At 54.6% G+C, this 15,340-nt stretch overlaps 1 protein-coding gene across 5 annotated transcripts in view; it reads left to right on the plus strand.

Annotated features, from left to right (window-relative positions):
- The first annotated feature begins 874 nt into the window (after positions 1–874).
- MSI1 (musashi RNA binding protein 1) overlaps positions 875–15,340 on the plus strand; it is a 31,356-nt gene continuing 16,890 nt past the window's right edge. For 2 of the 5 annotated variants that reach the window (XM_074296248.1, XM_074296258.1), the window contains exons 1-7: positions 881–1,075; positions 1,303–1,343; positions 2,222–2,303; positions 2,422–2,506; positions 6,054–6,095; positions 8,394–8,486; positions 14,061–14,109. In XM_074296248.1, coding sequence (XP_074152349.1) covers positions 1,017–1,075; positions 1,303–1,343; positions 2,222–2,303; positions 2,422–2,506; positions 6,054–6,095; positions 8,394–8,486; positions 14,061–14,109 — 451 coding nt within the window. In that variant the 5' untranslated portion in view covers positions 881–1,016. Of the gene's footprint in view, positions 1,076–1,302; positions 1,344–2,221; positions 2,304–2,421; positions 2,507–6,053; positions 6,096–8,393; positions 8,487–14,060; positions 14,110–15,340 lie in introns of all 5 variants that reach the window. The other 3 variants (XM_074296277.1, XM_074296268.1, XM_074296239.1) reach the window with 3 other exon arrangements.

A 15,340-nucleotide genomic window follows, 5' to 3' on the forward strand; every position in this document is an offset into this window, starting at 1 on the left:
GCCCGAAGTGAGTTTGGGAGGAAGGACTTGTGGGCAGGGCAGCCTTCTCCCACCAGGTGGAGGCAGCTCCAGGCCTAGGCAATCGGGCCCCTTCCTACCTACCTAAACGGCCTAATTGTTTAACCCTTTCCCTGCCGGCCCCAGCTTCAATAAAGGGATGGGATGAGGCAAGGCGATGTTGGGGGGGAGGAAGGGAGTACCATGGTAGAGATGGCGCCCCAATGGGGCAAGACTGCTTAAGGGTCTGAATTTCCGAACAGGAGAGAACTCCTGGAGAGAAGCTCCAGCTAGGTCTCAGTGGGGGGGGGAGGGGGTTCCAATACTCCAGAACTCTCCCGGTATCGCCACAGATCTCTCGAAGTGGGGGTGGGGACGAGCTCTCACCCTGGTCTGGGTACAGGGTGTACATGTGCCCGAGTTCGTGAGGGTGGGGGGGGGGGGAAAGGAAGAGCTTTCAGACAGAGCTGGGTACTCCTACCACCAGGCACAGCATTGGGGGGGGGAGGTGAGGGGGTGCTCCTCACAGGGGCCCCTGCACGGGGTGGGGGGAAGAGAGCTCCTCAAACCCGAGGCGTGGGGATCTCGGACACCTTGCACAAGGGTGGGGGTGCAGAAAGGGCTCTTCCCACCCGGCAAGTGAGCGGGGAGCTTCGGGGCTCCGCTGCTCTCCGGAGCACCTCAGAGGGCGGGGAGGGGGCTGGCTCGGGGCCCCTCCGGCCGGGCCCTCGGCGGCACCCCACCACCCCCGCAGCCGCCGCGGCCGCTTCTGCCAGCCCTAGAGGGAGGCAGGCGCTGGGCTTTATGCGCGCGGGGCGCCGGGGGGAGGAGCCCGCAGGTTGGCCCCGGCCGGGCCCTCCCCTCCCGTCCCCGCCCGCCCGCCCGAGCGGGGTCGGGGGAGGGGGCAGCATGGCCTGTCCGTCCGGCCCCCTCCGCCGCCGCCGCTCTCCTCCTCTGCCCCGCGCCGAGCGCCGCCGCCGCCGCCGCTCCACTCGCCCTGCCGCCCGCCGCGGGTCCCGATGGAGACAGACGCGCCTCAGCCCGGCCTCGCCTCACCGGACTCGCCGCACGACCCCTGGTACGGCCCGGCCCGGCCCGGCCCGCCCGGGCCCCCGGGCCTCCCCCGGCGGCTGCTCCCGCCGCCCGGAGCCGCCAACATGGCCGATGCCGGGGCCGGCCGGGCCTCCCACCCGGCCCGGAGCCGGCGCCGCTCAGCCGCCCGCGCCCCGCGCCCCGCGCTCCCCCGGCCCCGCGGCCGGCCCCCGCTCACTCGGGCTCTTTGTGTCTCTCCCCCTCCTCCCGCAGCAAGATGTTCATCGGGGGACTGAGCTGGCAGACTACGCAGGGTGAGCGGGGCCGGGGCCCGGCCCGGGGGAGCGGGAGGGACCCCTGCCCGGACGGGACGGACGGCCACGGGGCACGGGCGGCCCCGGAACCGGACACCCCACCGCCCCCAGCCCCGCTCGCTCCCGGCGCGCTCCTGGCCAGCCTGGCACCGGCCCCGGGACCTCCCCTCCCGGGCGCCCGGGGCTCCTGCCCGGCCATCGGGGACACTCCGCCCCCCCACCCGGCTCCCCGTCCCGGGTGATCCAGAACCCCCCCCCAGGAGCCCGCGCCCCTTCCCCGACCCCGCGGGGGTCCGAACCCGGGGCTGGCCGCTCCCCTCCCCCCAACTTCACCCACCGCGGATCCGAGCCGCGCCGAGACCACAAGGGAGCGAACGGGAGAGCCCCGCACGGCCAGGTCGGGGGAGAGAGGGCCCAGGGCCGGGGCGGGGGTGAGGAGCTCGGCGCTGGGCAGCCTGGGCCCCCGGGACCGGCCGGGAGGGAGCGGAGCCTCCAGCGCGCGGGCGGGCGCCGCGCAAACTCCGCCCGGGCGCCGGCTCTCGCACCTGCGGCTCAAACTTTTGTAACCCGGCGGTGGCGGGAGTCAGGTTGGAACCCCGGGAGGAGCCGGGAGCCCGACGGACCCGCCGCCCGGGTCCCCGCCGCCAGATTTCCGGAGCCACCCCGGGGCTGCCTGCCTGCCCGCCGGCTCTCCCCACTTGCCGATGGCAGGGCTCCCGGCCCGGGGGAGGGAAGGGGGCCACCATTAGACCGCGGCCGAAGCGGGCTCCGAACGCGGCCCCGGAGCCTCGAGGACTCTCGGGGGCTGGGGGCCCGCTAAGGCAGGGAGGGGTGCCCTGGGGCCCTGGTCTGGTCCGAAGCCGGGTGTGTGGTTGCAGAGGGCCTACGGGAGTACTTCGGCCAGTTCGGGGAAGTGAAGGAGTGTCTGGTGATGCGGGACCCGCTGACCAAGAGATCCAGGTGAGCCCCCGCCCCTCCCCCCTCGGCCCTCGGCCCACGCCTTCCCTCTGCCGGCCTCTGCCCTAACCTCGGCCGTTTTCTTTCCTTTTCTCCTCCATCTCTGCCCCACTGGGACCAGGGGGTTTGGCTTCGTCACTTTCGTGGACCAGGCGGGGGTGGACAAGGTACTGGCCCAATCCAGGCACGAGCTGGACTCCAAAACGGTGAGTAAGGATGCTGGGGGGGAGGGGGGAGAAGAACCTAGATAGGTTCCAATAGCTGTTCTCAAAGCTTGGGTGACAGAGAGCTGGCCACAGCAGGGCTCCGGCCAGCGGCCTGGAAGGGAGTTTTGGCGGCCCCACCTGCTCTAAGGGGCCAGAGACTCCAAAGCCCCTCAGGGGTCAGTCCCCTCCCCCCAACTCCCCCTTCAGAGAACTGCTGGAGAGGGGGGGGTGAGGAAGCTGGCTTTCCAGAGCCCGGGTATTAACACCAAAGAGAAACTGAAGGTGGAGTTGGGGGGGGGGGGGAGAGAGGCAACTAGGGTGGGGTTCGGGTCAGCCTGGCTGCTGGACCCTCCCCCCCAGCCCAACCTGGGTGAGTCAGGATGGTAATGACCTACCCCGTGGCATCTCTCTGACTCCTACTAAGCAGTGTTTGCCTCAGATAAGCCCTTCCCTGTTCTGCTCAGTCCTCCCTGAAGTAGCTGGACTCCTCTCAGGGTGACGAGACCGGGTTTTGTTTCCCTCCCCTTCCCCCCTGCTTTGGGTCAGTGGGCCTCCTCCCTTTGTCTCCTTGGTGGGTGGGCGAAGTTCTGGAAAGCCACCCGGGTTCCAGGTGATGGGTTCTGTGGCGCTAGAAGGCTCATGGGAGAAGAGCTCAGTCCTCCAGGAGCCGGGTCTCCGAGTCTGACTCGTTTCAAAGCCAAACTTCTAGAACGTTTTGCCAGCGTCTCCCTAACCCCTTGGCCCCGGGCCCGCAGAGGGCATTCGCTGGGGCGGCGGTTGGGGGCGTGTGGATGGTGGTAACGTGGCCGTGGGGTCGCCCCCGTGGTGGTGGCCGTGGAGGGGGGAGTGAAGGAGGCTGTGGAAGCTGTCTGTGGGTGAGACAGGACAGTGTGATCTCTGGAGCTTTCTCCCCCTACTCCCCCACGCTCTCTGGGCACTTCCCCAGCCCTGGGCCTCCCTGCTCGGCTCAGCCACTGGCTCCTGTTTACCTATAACAATGACTAGTTGTGCAGAAGAATTTGTTAAATTACCATCTGTCCCCTCCAGCCCCAGAACTCCTGTTATCTCTGCCCAGTGGCTCCTCTCAGAGTAATGAGAAAATGAGGCCAGGCCACAACTTTGCGGGCTCCGAAGGCATCTTCTTGGCAGCGGCTGAATGACATGGGCTGGGAGTGGACCAGACAGTGGGTCATTGTTTTTGCTTATTATCTTCCATGGGCCTCCTGCTCGCCTCTGGTCCCCTGTCCTCAGAATGCACCGAGGCTCTAGGCCCGATTCAGGAAGCCAGAGATTTGGGGGGGGTGGGCGTGGGCCTGGTGGGCACAAAAGGGGAGGCAGGAGGCAGGAAGGGGGTGAGATGGATGTCCCTGGGAGATACAAGAAGGGCGAGCTGCTCTCGGTCTGGAGACCTCGGGCTGTGGGGAAGGGATGGGAGAAGAGGTTTACTCTGGAGTTTATTTTGGGTTCTGACTTTCACTTTGTATTTACTTGTTGAATTTATTTAGTTTGCTGGGTTCTGAGTCAGAGGGGGGATGGGGTTTTGTTTGAGTTGTGTATTCAGTAGGTCCGTCACTGCTTATGTGACTCTCCTATGAGGTGTGTATGTGTTTGTGTGTGTGTGTGTGTGTGTGTGTGTGTGTGTGTGTGTGTGTGTGTTTATACCAACCGGACAGTCAGGCAATAAACCTTTGGTTCCAATTGACAAGTGAATGGATGAGAGAGATGTTGGGGGGGGGGGTGTTGAAGAAGCAGAGAAAAACAGGGCTGGAAATCACAATACTAGTGAGGGGAAGTGGGCAGCTGTCATTTTTCCAGGGGACCAGTTGAGCCAGTGGGCTAATGGGAATGGTGCCAGATGGGTCATTCAAGCATCTGCTTTTCAGGGAGGTGAGGGGGGGAGGCGGGAAGAGAACGGATGACTCCTGTTTTGAGAGGTAGAGGAGAAAGAAACAGCTCTGGAGTTAGAGAATCTAGGTTTGGATTTTAGTTCTGTTGTCACTTCTCCCATGGGCCTCAGTTTCCTCGTCTGTAAAGTAAGAAAGTTGGACCTGGTGACCTTTAATGTCTGTTCTGCCTCAAGAGTCTGTGATCTGTGGGCAGGTTTCCTAGGCAGGGCCTGTAAGTGTCTAGTTGCAGAAGAATGAGTTTTCTAGGACTAGACTGTTTGAACAAGAAGTCTTTCCGGTGGCTGGATAATGCGAGGGGAGGAGGGAGGAGGGGGAGATGAGTTATGAATTTTAAAATGACAAAAGTCTGTCTTGCTACCCCTCCTCCTTCTTTATGTCAGGGAACAGAGGCAGAGTCCTTTGTAGAGGGCCCCTTGCTACATTATCTCTGCTGCCTCATTCTGCATTGTACCCATTGGCCTTCAATGTCCATCAGCAGCACCCGGGCTGGAGATAGTGCTCAGAAATGAATTGCAAACACTAAAGCAAATCCCTTCCTTCCCATCCTCTGCCTGGGCTGGGCTCATCTTGATTGTTCCCTGCCCTGGTCATACAGAGTTGGGTATTATCCTAGAACACCCGTCCAGGAGCAAACCTGAGAGGTAGCTCTGATCTTGTTAAAGTCATGGTCAGTCTGAGGACTAAGCTAGAGGAAATCTGGACTCACTGGCACCCCCCATGCCTGTGTCTAGAAATCTCCAATGGGCTTTTTTTGGGGTACCCAAACTGAAGGTGAGGTAGCGCATTTTGGATATTAGCCGGTTTCTCTGGGAAGTAAATGGATATATCCTAGCTACCTCTCTAGAAAGTTTGTGGGTAAAATTGGTGATGTCTGAACACTGTTCTTGACTTTATAATGTAGCAAGTCCTTGAAAGTTTGACAGAAGAATCTCTATCGTAGCCTTTATCTCACTTTTAAATTCTACTTGTCACTGACTAACTGAATTATCTTGGTAATGTCACATAACTGTCCTGGCCTTGGATTTCATCATTTGTAAAATGAATAGCTGACCTCTAAGGTCACTTCCTACCCCAGAGTAATGGTTCCATTATCAGCTAGTTCTTTATAGCAAGAGAAAAGAGCCTAGGCCAGGCATTGTGTTAAGTAGTTTGTAATAATTTGTAATACTTTAAAATATTATCTTATTTCTTCCTCACAACAACCCTTAGAGCTTTTAATGATCCCTATTTAAGGTGGAGGAAACTGAGGTAATTGGTTAAATGACTTAGATCTTCTTGACTCTAGGCCTACATCTCTACCTACTGAACCACCAGCTTCTTCATCTTAGAGGATTTATAGTTCCTTTATTGACAGATTTTTTTTTCAATGCCTGCCATGTGCAGTGCACTTGTCACTGGAGATAGAAAAATCCAAATGGAGATAGTCCCTGCCCTCAAGAAGCTTATATTCTATATGTTGTATTCCCTCCTATAGCAAAACGTAAACACTTCTTTGTGATTATGTGGCTAGCACCTAGGAGAGTGCCATGTATGTAGGTGTTTAATAATTGTTTGAGGAATTGGGGATCTGTCAATATCTACTGTGTGCTTACTTGAAGATGTCTAGTTCAAGCACTCTTCATATTCCCATTCTATTTCAGATCGATCCCAAGGTTGCATTTCCTCGTCGAGCACAACCCAAGGTAAGTTGTGGGAATCCATAACTTTTTGAATACTACCCCCATCCCTAATGGGCAGATACTAGAGCTCACCGGTTCTTCCCTTCCCAGCTTCCTTCACTCAGAATCTTTCTTTTTGCTCTTAGCAAAGGGGATCATGGTCCTTTAGTTTAGGAAGGAGTATTTTCTAGGGCTTCAAAATATACCTTCTCACCAATGAGCCTTTGAGCTTAAGTCCCTGAACCATGTGGCATTAGGGACAACACAGAGGAGATGAACTCTTTTTCTTTCTCTGGCATGGGTAGGATGCTGCAGGTGAATTTTCTGCCATAAGGTTATAATAAATTCCTTGGGGGCTAGAAGAGGGACATATTTTTTGGTTTTGTGTCCCTAAAGCGTAGCACTGTGTCTAACACCTTTTTTCCCTGATTAGTGGAAGAAATCCATACTTTGTGGGGAACCAAGGTATAGGATCAATTGATTGATGAAAAAGCTTGCATTAGGCACCTACCAGGTGCCAAGCCACTGTTCTAGGTGCTAGGGATCCAAAGGAAAAAAATCAAAATCTTCTCTATTTTCAAGAACTTATATTGTATAGAAGAGGGAAGATACAAGGTAACTTTGGGGGTTGGAGACTTTTATGTTCGGTGTTCCTAGCACACAAAGATAGGACTTGATTGAACCCCAAATCTGAGCTTAGTTGTAGAGCATAGGGGAGGTCTTGTTCATAACCACTGATCTTTCTGATGAGGGCTTAAGAGAAAAGAGGAAAAGGAATGGGGCAGAGGAGTGGCCTGAAGTCTAATAATGAATCCCACCCTTCTCTGGGTCCCAGACACCTTGTTGTCTTTCAACTCAGGTGTATCTGGCCTGGTTCCCAGGTGTCCTCATTCTACTGAGCCTCTGGAGAATTGTTCTGAATTAGGGGATGGGTTGGGGGTAAAAAAACTGATTTCTGAGTTAGTGAAGCTTATAACCTAGCTTGGATGCAGTTAGTTCATGGAAATGTGGAATTCTGGACTCTGAATCAAGGATAGACCCTTGAAATTTCCACCTTTAGTAGAGGAAAAAATAGACTAAGCATGAATACACAAAGCATTAGAAGGGAGGGATTCAAAAATACTAATCTAATATCTAATGAGTTGATTTCCTCCCCCATTCATCAAAATGTAAATAATTTGAAGGCAAACTATGAATTGATTGTATCGATGGTTAATGTTTTTATGGAAAATTATCATGAAAACTTTTTTTTTAATTGAGAAATTGCCCACCCTTCTATACACCCCCCCATTCATTCATGTCCTGCTATTATCTGTTCCTTCCTAGGGTCCCCAAGCCCATCTGGGACCTTTAAAGTTTTAGTACCACTTTGTGTGTTTAGAGACCAGAGGCTTCATTATAAGATCCTTGAATTTGATTATTATCATTTCTATGAGTGATTTAGGAGCAAGTCTGGAAACATCAATTTTTCCCTTTTTTGTAGTGGGATATGCATTAGGAGGCAGTTCACCTTGAGAACTGGGAGAGAAGAGTGCACCTTGAAAAAAAGAGAGAAAAGGGAGAAAGGATATGGAGGTTTATGGAGCAGGCAAGGGACTGGTCTGGGAGGGGAGCAGGCCCAGGAACTGAAAACAATTACTGAGCAGGTATCTCAAGTTAGCCACACCAGGAAGCAAGCACATGGTCAGAATTGGGTTAATTCCATTAAGCAGTTCAGTGACAGAAGGTGCTTTAGAGTTAGGACTGGCTGGGAACCGTCTTGGATTAGCCATGCGCTCCTGGAGTAATTAGGACCATGTGTTCTTCCCAAAGCAGGGCTGGGCCCGAAAGGCTGCCAGAGGTTGGTGGCTCAGAGGAAATGTGGGAGAGGGAGGACTGTGGGTCTTGACCCCCCTGAAGTAGCGGTGGGGGGTAGGGGGATATTCCCATCTCAGAGTCCAGCGGCCGTGGGCTCAGACCCCATGCTCTGGGTCAGGCTTCTGTGGAACCCACCTTCAAGGTGCAGCCACCAAGACTGGGCTTCTATAGAAACACAGAGAAGGGGGGAAAAAGAGGATCCAGGGCTCGTGTTGGGGCCGGGAGAGCGGAGCCTTAAAGGTAGTTTGTTAGGCAGGTACAGGAAAGGAAGAAAGAATGGAGTTCTGCAGGCCTACTGGGATATGCAGCTGCCTTGCAGTGGGGGGAGGCACCTCAAGGGTGCATGCTGTGGCCTGGGACCATGTATTGAATGTCAGCTGCTGTCCCTGCAGGGGAGCCAACCCCTGCTGCTGGTTCTGGGCTGAAGTGCTCAGATGCCCACTTCCCTGTCCCCTCCCCTAACAGATGGTGACTCGGACCAAGAAGATCTTTGTAGGGGGGCTGTCGGTGAACACCACAGTGGAAGATGTGAAGCAGTATTTTGAGCAGTTTGGGAAGGTGGGTCTGAGCGCTTGGGGCGAGGGTCTTTGAAAGGGTTTATTCTTGGGGGCAGAGGAAGGGGGGTCAGATCTAAAGGAAGAAACGCCTCATTAGCCATCCTGGGGAACGCAGGCACCTCTTAGATTGAACTACCCAGTAATACATGGTGGGCACTCAAGAGTTTTTTTTATTTATTTAACTGGTTGGTAAGAAGACCCCTACCATGGGAACATAATTTCTGTTAGAAACAGGGATAGCAAAGTCCCTATTCGAGGTCCAAGTACTTATCAGTGCCATCCTCCCCTCCCAGGGCAGGGGCCCCTTTGGGATCTAGGCCAGTTTCTTTGTGCCTCCAACCCTGGATATCTCCCAGGGGAGAGGATGTCACACAATAGCTGTCCCCATTCCTGCACCTTCCTCGATGTTTTTCTCTTGTTTACCTTCTCCTGTATTTTCTTGTGCTTTTGCCTGGGTTCAGTGTGGTTATTTTTTTCCCTTCTGGGAGTTTGCACCTGTCTAGCTAGGGTTGTGGCTTTCACCACCCCTCACCCACCCCAACATACACACACACACACACACACACACACACACACACACACACACACACACACACACACCTTTCCTAGTGATGATAATAGCACTCAATACTCTGCCCTCTTCCACCCACTCACTCAGGAAGGGTGGAGAACTGTCCCTCTGACCCGGCTCTCTAAAAGCCTGAAGAGCACCTTTGGTTACTAATCTGGCCCAGAACAGTGATGTCCCAAGCCAGCCCTTGCAGGATTTCTAGTTATCTCAAAGGATGCTGGGAAATTCTTCCCTGATAAATTTAAATTTAATTCACCTTAACTTTGAATATGTTTATGTGAGTGAGTGAGTGCACATAGGTGTGTGTTTATAGGCTAGCAGGTGGAAGCATAGGCTACTTCCAGGTCAGCCTCAAGGTTTCCTCACTAAAACTCTGTGATTGAGTCTCTGGTTTAGAACAACCCTGGGCGTGGACATGGGAAAGGGGAACAGTGAGCGCAGTTGGGGGTAAGCCTATGGGGCCTCCATTACCTGCATTGATTAGTGTTTCAGGCTTGTGCCCAAGTACTTTTTGGTGGTATCTTAAATAGGACAAGAGGGGAAAAAAACCAGAATTAGCCGTTGGACCCAGTAAGTTGAAGTTTTTCGGCCTCCTCACAGGAAGCTTCTCAGGGAAGGAGGAGCAGAAGGGAAAGTTTGCGGGGGGAGCCTGGGAAAGTCACTTCCCTTCTCTGGGCCTCAGTTTCCTGCTCTGTCAGTGCGGCCGGGCTGGATTTCTAAGCGGCCTTTTCGCCTGGGCCCCTCTGGGCCTAGCTCCGTAACAGGGCCCTGGTTAAGGGCTGAGTCTCCTTGGCAGCCGTCTCTGTGGCAGTTTGGGGCTGGCTTTCTAACCGTCCGGCCCAGCTCCCAACTTCGTGCGGCCTGCGGCTCTCCAGCCCTGGCGTTCAGGGCCCTCTCCTCGCCACTGTCCAGGCTCCTCTGGCCTCCAGGGCCCTGTCCGGCCGCCCCCGCCGCCCCCGGCCTCCTTGCCGAGGCCCTCCGCGGCGCTGCCTTTGTGCCCCGCCGCGGTGCGGGCCTGTCTGGCGCTCCCATTGTGTGTCGGGCCCCGGCGCTGGCGGGCAGGTCCCAGCGTTCTGAGTCCCAACGTTCTCTCGGGCAGCGTTCTGCGCGCGAGCTCCCCGCCGGCTGACGTTCCGGGAGCCCACCCGCTCCCTGCAGACGGTCCCCGGAGGGGTGACCCAGGCGGGCGGGTGGGCGGGAAGCCCGGACAGACGGCCGGACTTCACGTGGGCAACCTTGGGTGGCGCGGGCCCGGCCTCCCCGGGGAGCCCGGCCTCGAGGGTGGCCCCACCTCCTGGGTCTGGGATGGGGGATGGGGACGAGGGGCGGGGCCTCCGGGCCTCCCCGGGCTGGCTGGCCGGGCTCAGGGCTCCTCCTCGGGCCGCCTGCAGCGGGGTGTCTTTGTGTCTGTGCGCTGAGCATTAGAGCTCACGCTAATCTGATCCAGCAGCTGTGATTGGAGGCCGCCTGCCCCCGGGGCCGGGGTTACCATGACAACCGGGCCCCAGGAGAAGCCGTCAGCGGCAGGCTCTTTTGTTCGGACCTAAATCGGCGTTGGCATGTGAAACCGGCCCGGGGAGGCCGGGGGAGCCGGGGAGAATAGGCTGCCGGGGAGCGGGGGACAGCCCGGAATGCCAAGGGCCCCGCGGAGGGGGGAGGGGGCGAGGGAGGGGCACCGGCCGGGAGCGAGGGGCCCGCGGCCGCCACAGGGGGGAACAATGGTCAGCGGGCGACGCCTGCCAATCTTGCTTAGTGGCCCCGGGGCCCGCCGAACTTGGCGGCTCTCGCTGGTCAGCCGCGCGCACCAGCCTCCCTTCCCCTCCCCCTCCTGCCCCCTGGTTCCCATGGAGACCAAAGCCTATTAAGGACATTGCCTTGGAAGCCCATTGGAAGCCCCCGCTGGCCTCCCCTCGCCTGGCCTGCTGGGAGGGAGGGAGGGGACTGGGGGGAAGGGGGGGAGCAGGGCCAGAGAGGCTTTGGAATTCGACCTGGGCCCCAGGCCACCCGACTGACCTGGCTACTTCCCCTGAACCCCGCCCCCATCTCCCGTCATCCCTCTCCCCCCAAGAGCTAGGGCTGGATGGGGTCCTGGCCTGCCCCCCCACTCTGGGAGAAGGAAGGAGGACCTCCTTAAGTGCTGAAATGGCTCTTCTGACCCAGGAAGAAACTGAGGCTGGGGGAGGGACGGAGGAAAGTTTAGAGAACTTCTCTTTCCACTCTCTCATTATGCAGTTGAGGGAAACTGAGGCAAGAGAGAGATTATAGGATGAGAGATTCGGAACTAGAAGGGACCTCAGAGGATGTCTGGTCCAAACCCCTCACTTGGCCCAGAGTGGAGAGGTTAACCTTCAAACTTCAGATCAAGCAGCATTTCCAGGGCAAGGAGGGGAAGCCACCTGCCGGGGATTGTACAGGTATAGCACAGGCTTGCTTAGAACCCAGGCTCTTTATCGCTCTAAAATGGAGCCATTACTGAGGTCATAAGATGGGGAAGAAGAGGTTTAGTGGAGACCTCTTGGTCTTTTGGGATCTGTGAAGGAGAATTGGAAGAATAAAGGCCATGGAGTGGAGGACCACTGAATTAGAATCCCTGTTCCTCTCCTTGTGGGACACTGGGCAAGCCCTTCTACTCTCCAGGGCCTCACCAACATAATGGAAGCTCCTTGCGGCCAGGCCGGCCTTCATCTGTGTGGCCCAGTCCCTGGTACCCGCTGTGTACTGAAATGCCAGTTGAATTCAAGGAAAATGAGAGTTGGGCTGCATGTTCTTCCTCTAATCATCTGTTTCTGTGCTCGGCCTTCCCCAAATTAGTGTTAATTTCCTTGAGATCAGAGCCTAGGTAGTAACTATTGTTAGTTCCCCAACATTGAGTCCAATCAAGTCTTTGAGGGGGGGAGAGAGAAACAGAGAGGAGAAAAAAAGAAGGAAGGAGGAGGAGGAGGGAGAGAAAGAGAAGAGAGGGAGAAAGAAGGAAGAAAGGCAAGAGAGAGAAAGAAATAGGGAGAAAGGGAAAGAGAAGGAAAAGAGAGGAGAGAGAAAAAATAGAGGTAGAAAAATGAAGGAACAGAAGAACTAGAGGAAAAAAATAAAAGAGAAGAATGGGAAAGAGAAGAAATAAAGAGAGAGAGAGAGATGGGGGGGAAGAAATAGAGGGAGAGAACACATATCAGTGTTGATTAGACAATAGCACTGATGATTACTCCCAGAAATAAAATCATCCAACCTTCCTATTTGGAAATCACTTCATAATTTATCCCTTCCAACCAAGATCTTATCAGGAGCTCCCTTTAGTTCCAGCAAGTCTGTCAGGGAGTTCGAAATTTGAATCCTGTTCTACCACCTACTGGCTATGTGCCTCAGTTTCCTCATCTGTAAAAATGGGCAGGATTGGACTATATGATCTAGGTCTTTTCCAGTTTTGAAATTCTGTGATTGATATTCTTAATCAGGCCAGGACTGAGCACCCAGTCCTTGAAAGCATTTCATTGGGGGGGGGGTGGGAGGGAGGTTGGGAGAGAAACTCCTTAATTGGATGGATAACCTTAAGCAAGTCACCCCTGTCTCTGCACCTCAGTTGCTCCCTTTGTAGAACTTTGAGCTTCACCATTGGGGTTCTTTCAGATCTTTATATTGATTCTTGTTTAGATCTTGGGCCCGACTCCCTGTTTTGGGAGCAGCTCACAAGATGGTGCCCTGGGAGGGGGAGGTGGAACAGAGCTGCCCCAGTGTGTCTGGAGAGGTCTCTGCAGCTTAGGCTGGGGCTGCATTTCCCTGAGGTGGAGGGGAATCCCCTGGGTTGGTGTCTCTGGCAAAATTTGGGGCTAGTGCTGGGTCTTTCCTGAGAGGGGAGGGAAGTGTTGGGGGCCAGATGGGAACTGTTCCATTTGTGTCTTCATATCGCTAGTGCTTAGGACAGCACGAGGCTTCAAAATTTGGATCGATGGATAGATAGACTGATGAACTGTCTGTGACTGAGGCTGAGTAGTGTTTGTGGGATCTCTCCTCACTTCAGACCTGAGGGGAAGGGGAAATACCTCCTCGCTGGGCTACAGGACCCTTGAGAAAAAGAAAGGGCATGTGGGAAGGTTAAAGGTGAAGGAGGATGCGATGGAGACTCCCCTGATTGCACAGATCGGGGAAAGGTCACAATACTGCTCAGGTTTTCTTGGGGTGACTCCCTTTAGCTTTCTTCCTGTATGGTGTTTGGCAGGGAGGTGAATGGGGGAAGAAGGAGCTCTAAAGTTGGCTGCCAGAGCAAAGCACCCCCTTATTACAGAAAGAGATGTCTCAGGGCATTTTCTGAATGTTGTGTGCCCCCTTTTTCCAGTCTGATGAAGCCTAGGGACCCCTTGTCAGGGTAATGGTTTTATACATAAATTAAAACCCACAGAATGACAAGGAAAACCTTGTAAATCTCAAAATTTTTTCCCCAAAGATCGTAGGTTAAGGCTCCGGCCTTGGGGTGACTTGGGAAGGCGGGTACTATTGATGAAAGCTCGGGGCTAGTGTGTGCACTCTTCCCCTCCCCCCTTCTTTGCCTCCCTCCCTCCCCCACCTCATCCAGTGGGAGGCAGAAGCCTCATCCCTGCACTGGAGTTGCCCTAATTACTGCCTCTAGCAAAGAGGAAACCTCAATTAGAGGAAAGTATCCTGCTAACAGAGTCTAGCTGGAGTGGGCTGCCAGTCTTAAGCTACAAAGGATGAGGCCCTCTCTTCTCCACCCCCCTTCCCCTCCCTGCTCCCAGAGGCCCCTCTCCAGCTCTCTCTTTCAATGCCCCCAGTCCCTGTGCAGTGGGCTGAATGGGTCCCCAGTGGTGAAGGAGAGAAGTGAGTGTGTGTGTGTGGGGGGGGGCTGTGTGTATGTGGGGGGGCCTGTTCTGTAGCCAGCCCCCCAAGGCCCAGGTAGCAAATCCTCATCTGAAGTGCCCCAGGATGAAAGGATGGATGGAGCTGCTCCTGGGGAAGGGGCCGGGGCCTGGACTCAAGGGCTTCTGTGTCTTCCAGGTGGACGATGCCATGCTAATGTTTGACAAAACCACCAATCGACACCGAGGTAAGGCCCGCCTCCTTCCCCCCTTTTCCAGGCCTGGGGTCAGGGGGCCCCATGGTCATCGGCAGGGGCCTCCAGGTCACAGCTGCCTTTTCATCTCTGCTCCTGACATCCTGGCCCTGAGGATCTGCCTCCTCTCCTCAGAGCCTGCTAGCACAGAGGGCTTTTGTCCACCCAGTTTCCTGTGCTAGAAACTTTCGAACGTTTGCGATACCTGAGAGGAGCAGGCCGGGCTCCTGCTCCCCAACATGGCTCCGGCCCATGGAGGCCATGTGGCCTTACCTTGTGCCTGGTAATCCAAGCCTGAGAGTCGGACAGACTGACTCCAGAGCCTGGGGAAGCAGCTCCCCTACCAGTCTGGTCACTCTCCCCTCTGAACACCCTGTAGCAGCTGGGGCTTCTCACCCAGGGACCTTGCCTGAACTCCTTCGACAAGGTCCTTTCGGAAAAGTGCCCAAGCTGGGGCTGCGTCCAGCCAGACCCTTGGGAGGAGGGAATATTGGGCAGCAAACAGAGCAGAATGGGGCCTTTCCGTACTCAATCCAAAATGGAAATGGACTACTTTGAGAAGTAAGGAGCTCCAACTTCATATTTCCCCCTTTCTTGCTATAATTGGGACTTTCCCACTTTTTAAAATGATTATCAAATCATAAGTGGGCATTCTTGCTTTAACCTTGATTTTAGTGGGAGATCTACAAATTTTTCTCCATTACAAATCGAGTTTAAAAAGATGCTCTTGTTCCTGTTAAACGTCGTCTTAGCTTTTAAATAAGATAAATGCATGCTATATTTCTTTGATTTTTATTGATTAATATAATGGTCTTATTGGTGTGGTTATCATCAATATGGTTGTTATATTTGTAGAGTTGTTTTATGTTCTATCATCCTAGAATTCCTAGTATAAATATAATCGTCATAATATTTTCAAAAAGGTAATAAAATTGTAATTATTTTTATTGCATCAATATAAAAAAAAAAGAGAGAATTAAGGAGCTCTCCATCCCTAGAGATCTTCAGTCAGTCAGCAAACATGTATTAATTTATATGTGCCAGACACTGTGCTAAGTACTGGGAATATCAAGAAAGGCAGAAACGATCCCTGATTAAATTCCAACAGGGAAACAACCTTGCAGAGGTCATTTTAGAAGGAAGACACTAACTTTTGTTATTTGGAAAAAGCTTCTTGTAGAAGATAGAGATTTTTCATCTGAGGCTGGAGGATCACTCATTGCAG

This window comes from Sminthopsis crassicaudata, chromosome 1, assembly GCF_048593235.1.
Source record: "Sminthopsis crassicaudata isolate SCR6 chromosome 1, ASM4859323v1, whole genome shotgun sequence".
NCBI lineage: Eukaryota > Metazoa > Chordata > Mammalia > Dasyuromorphia > Dasyuridae > Sminthopsis > Sminthopsis crassicaudata.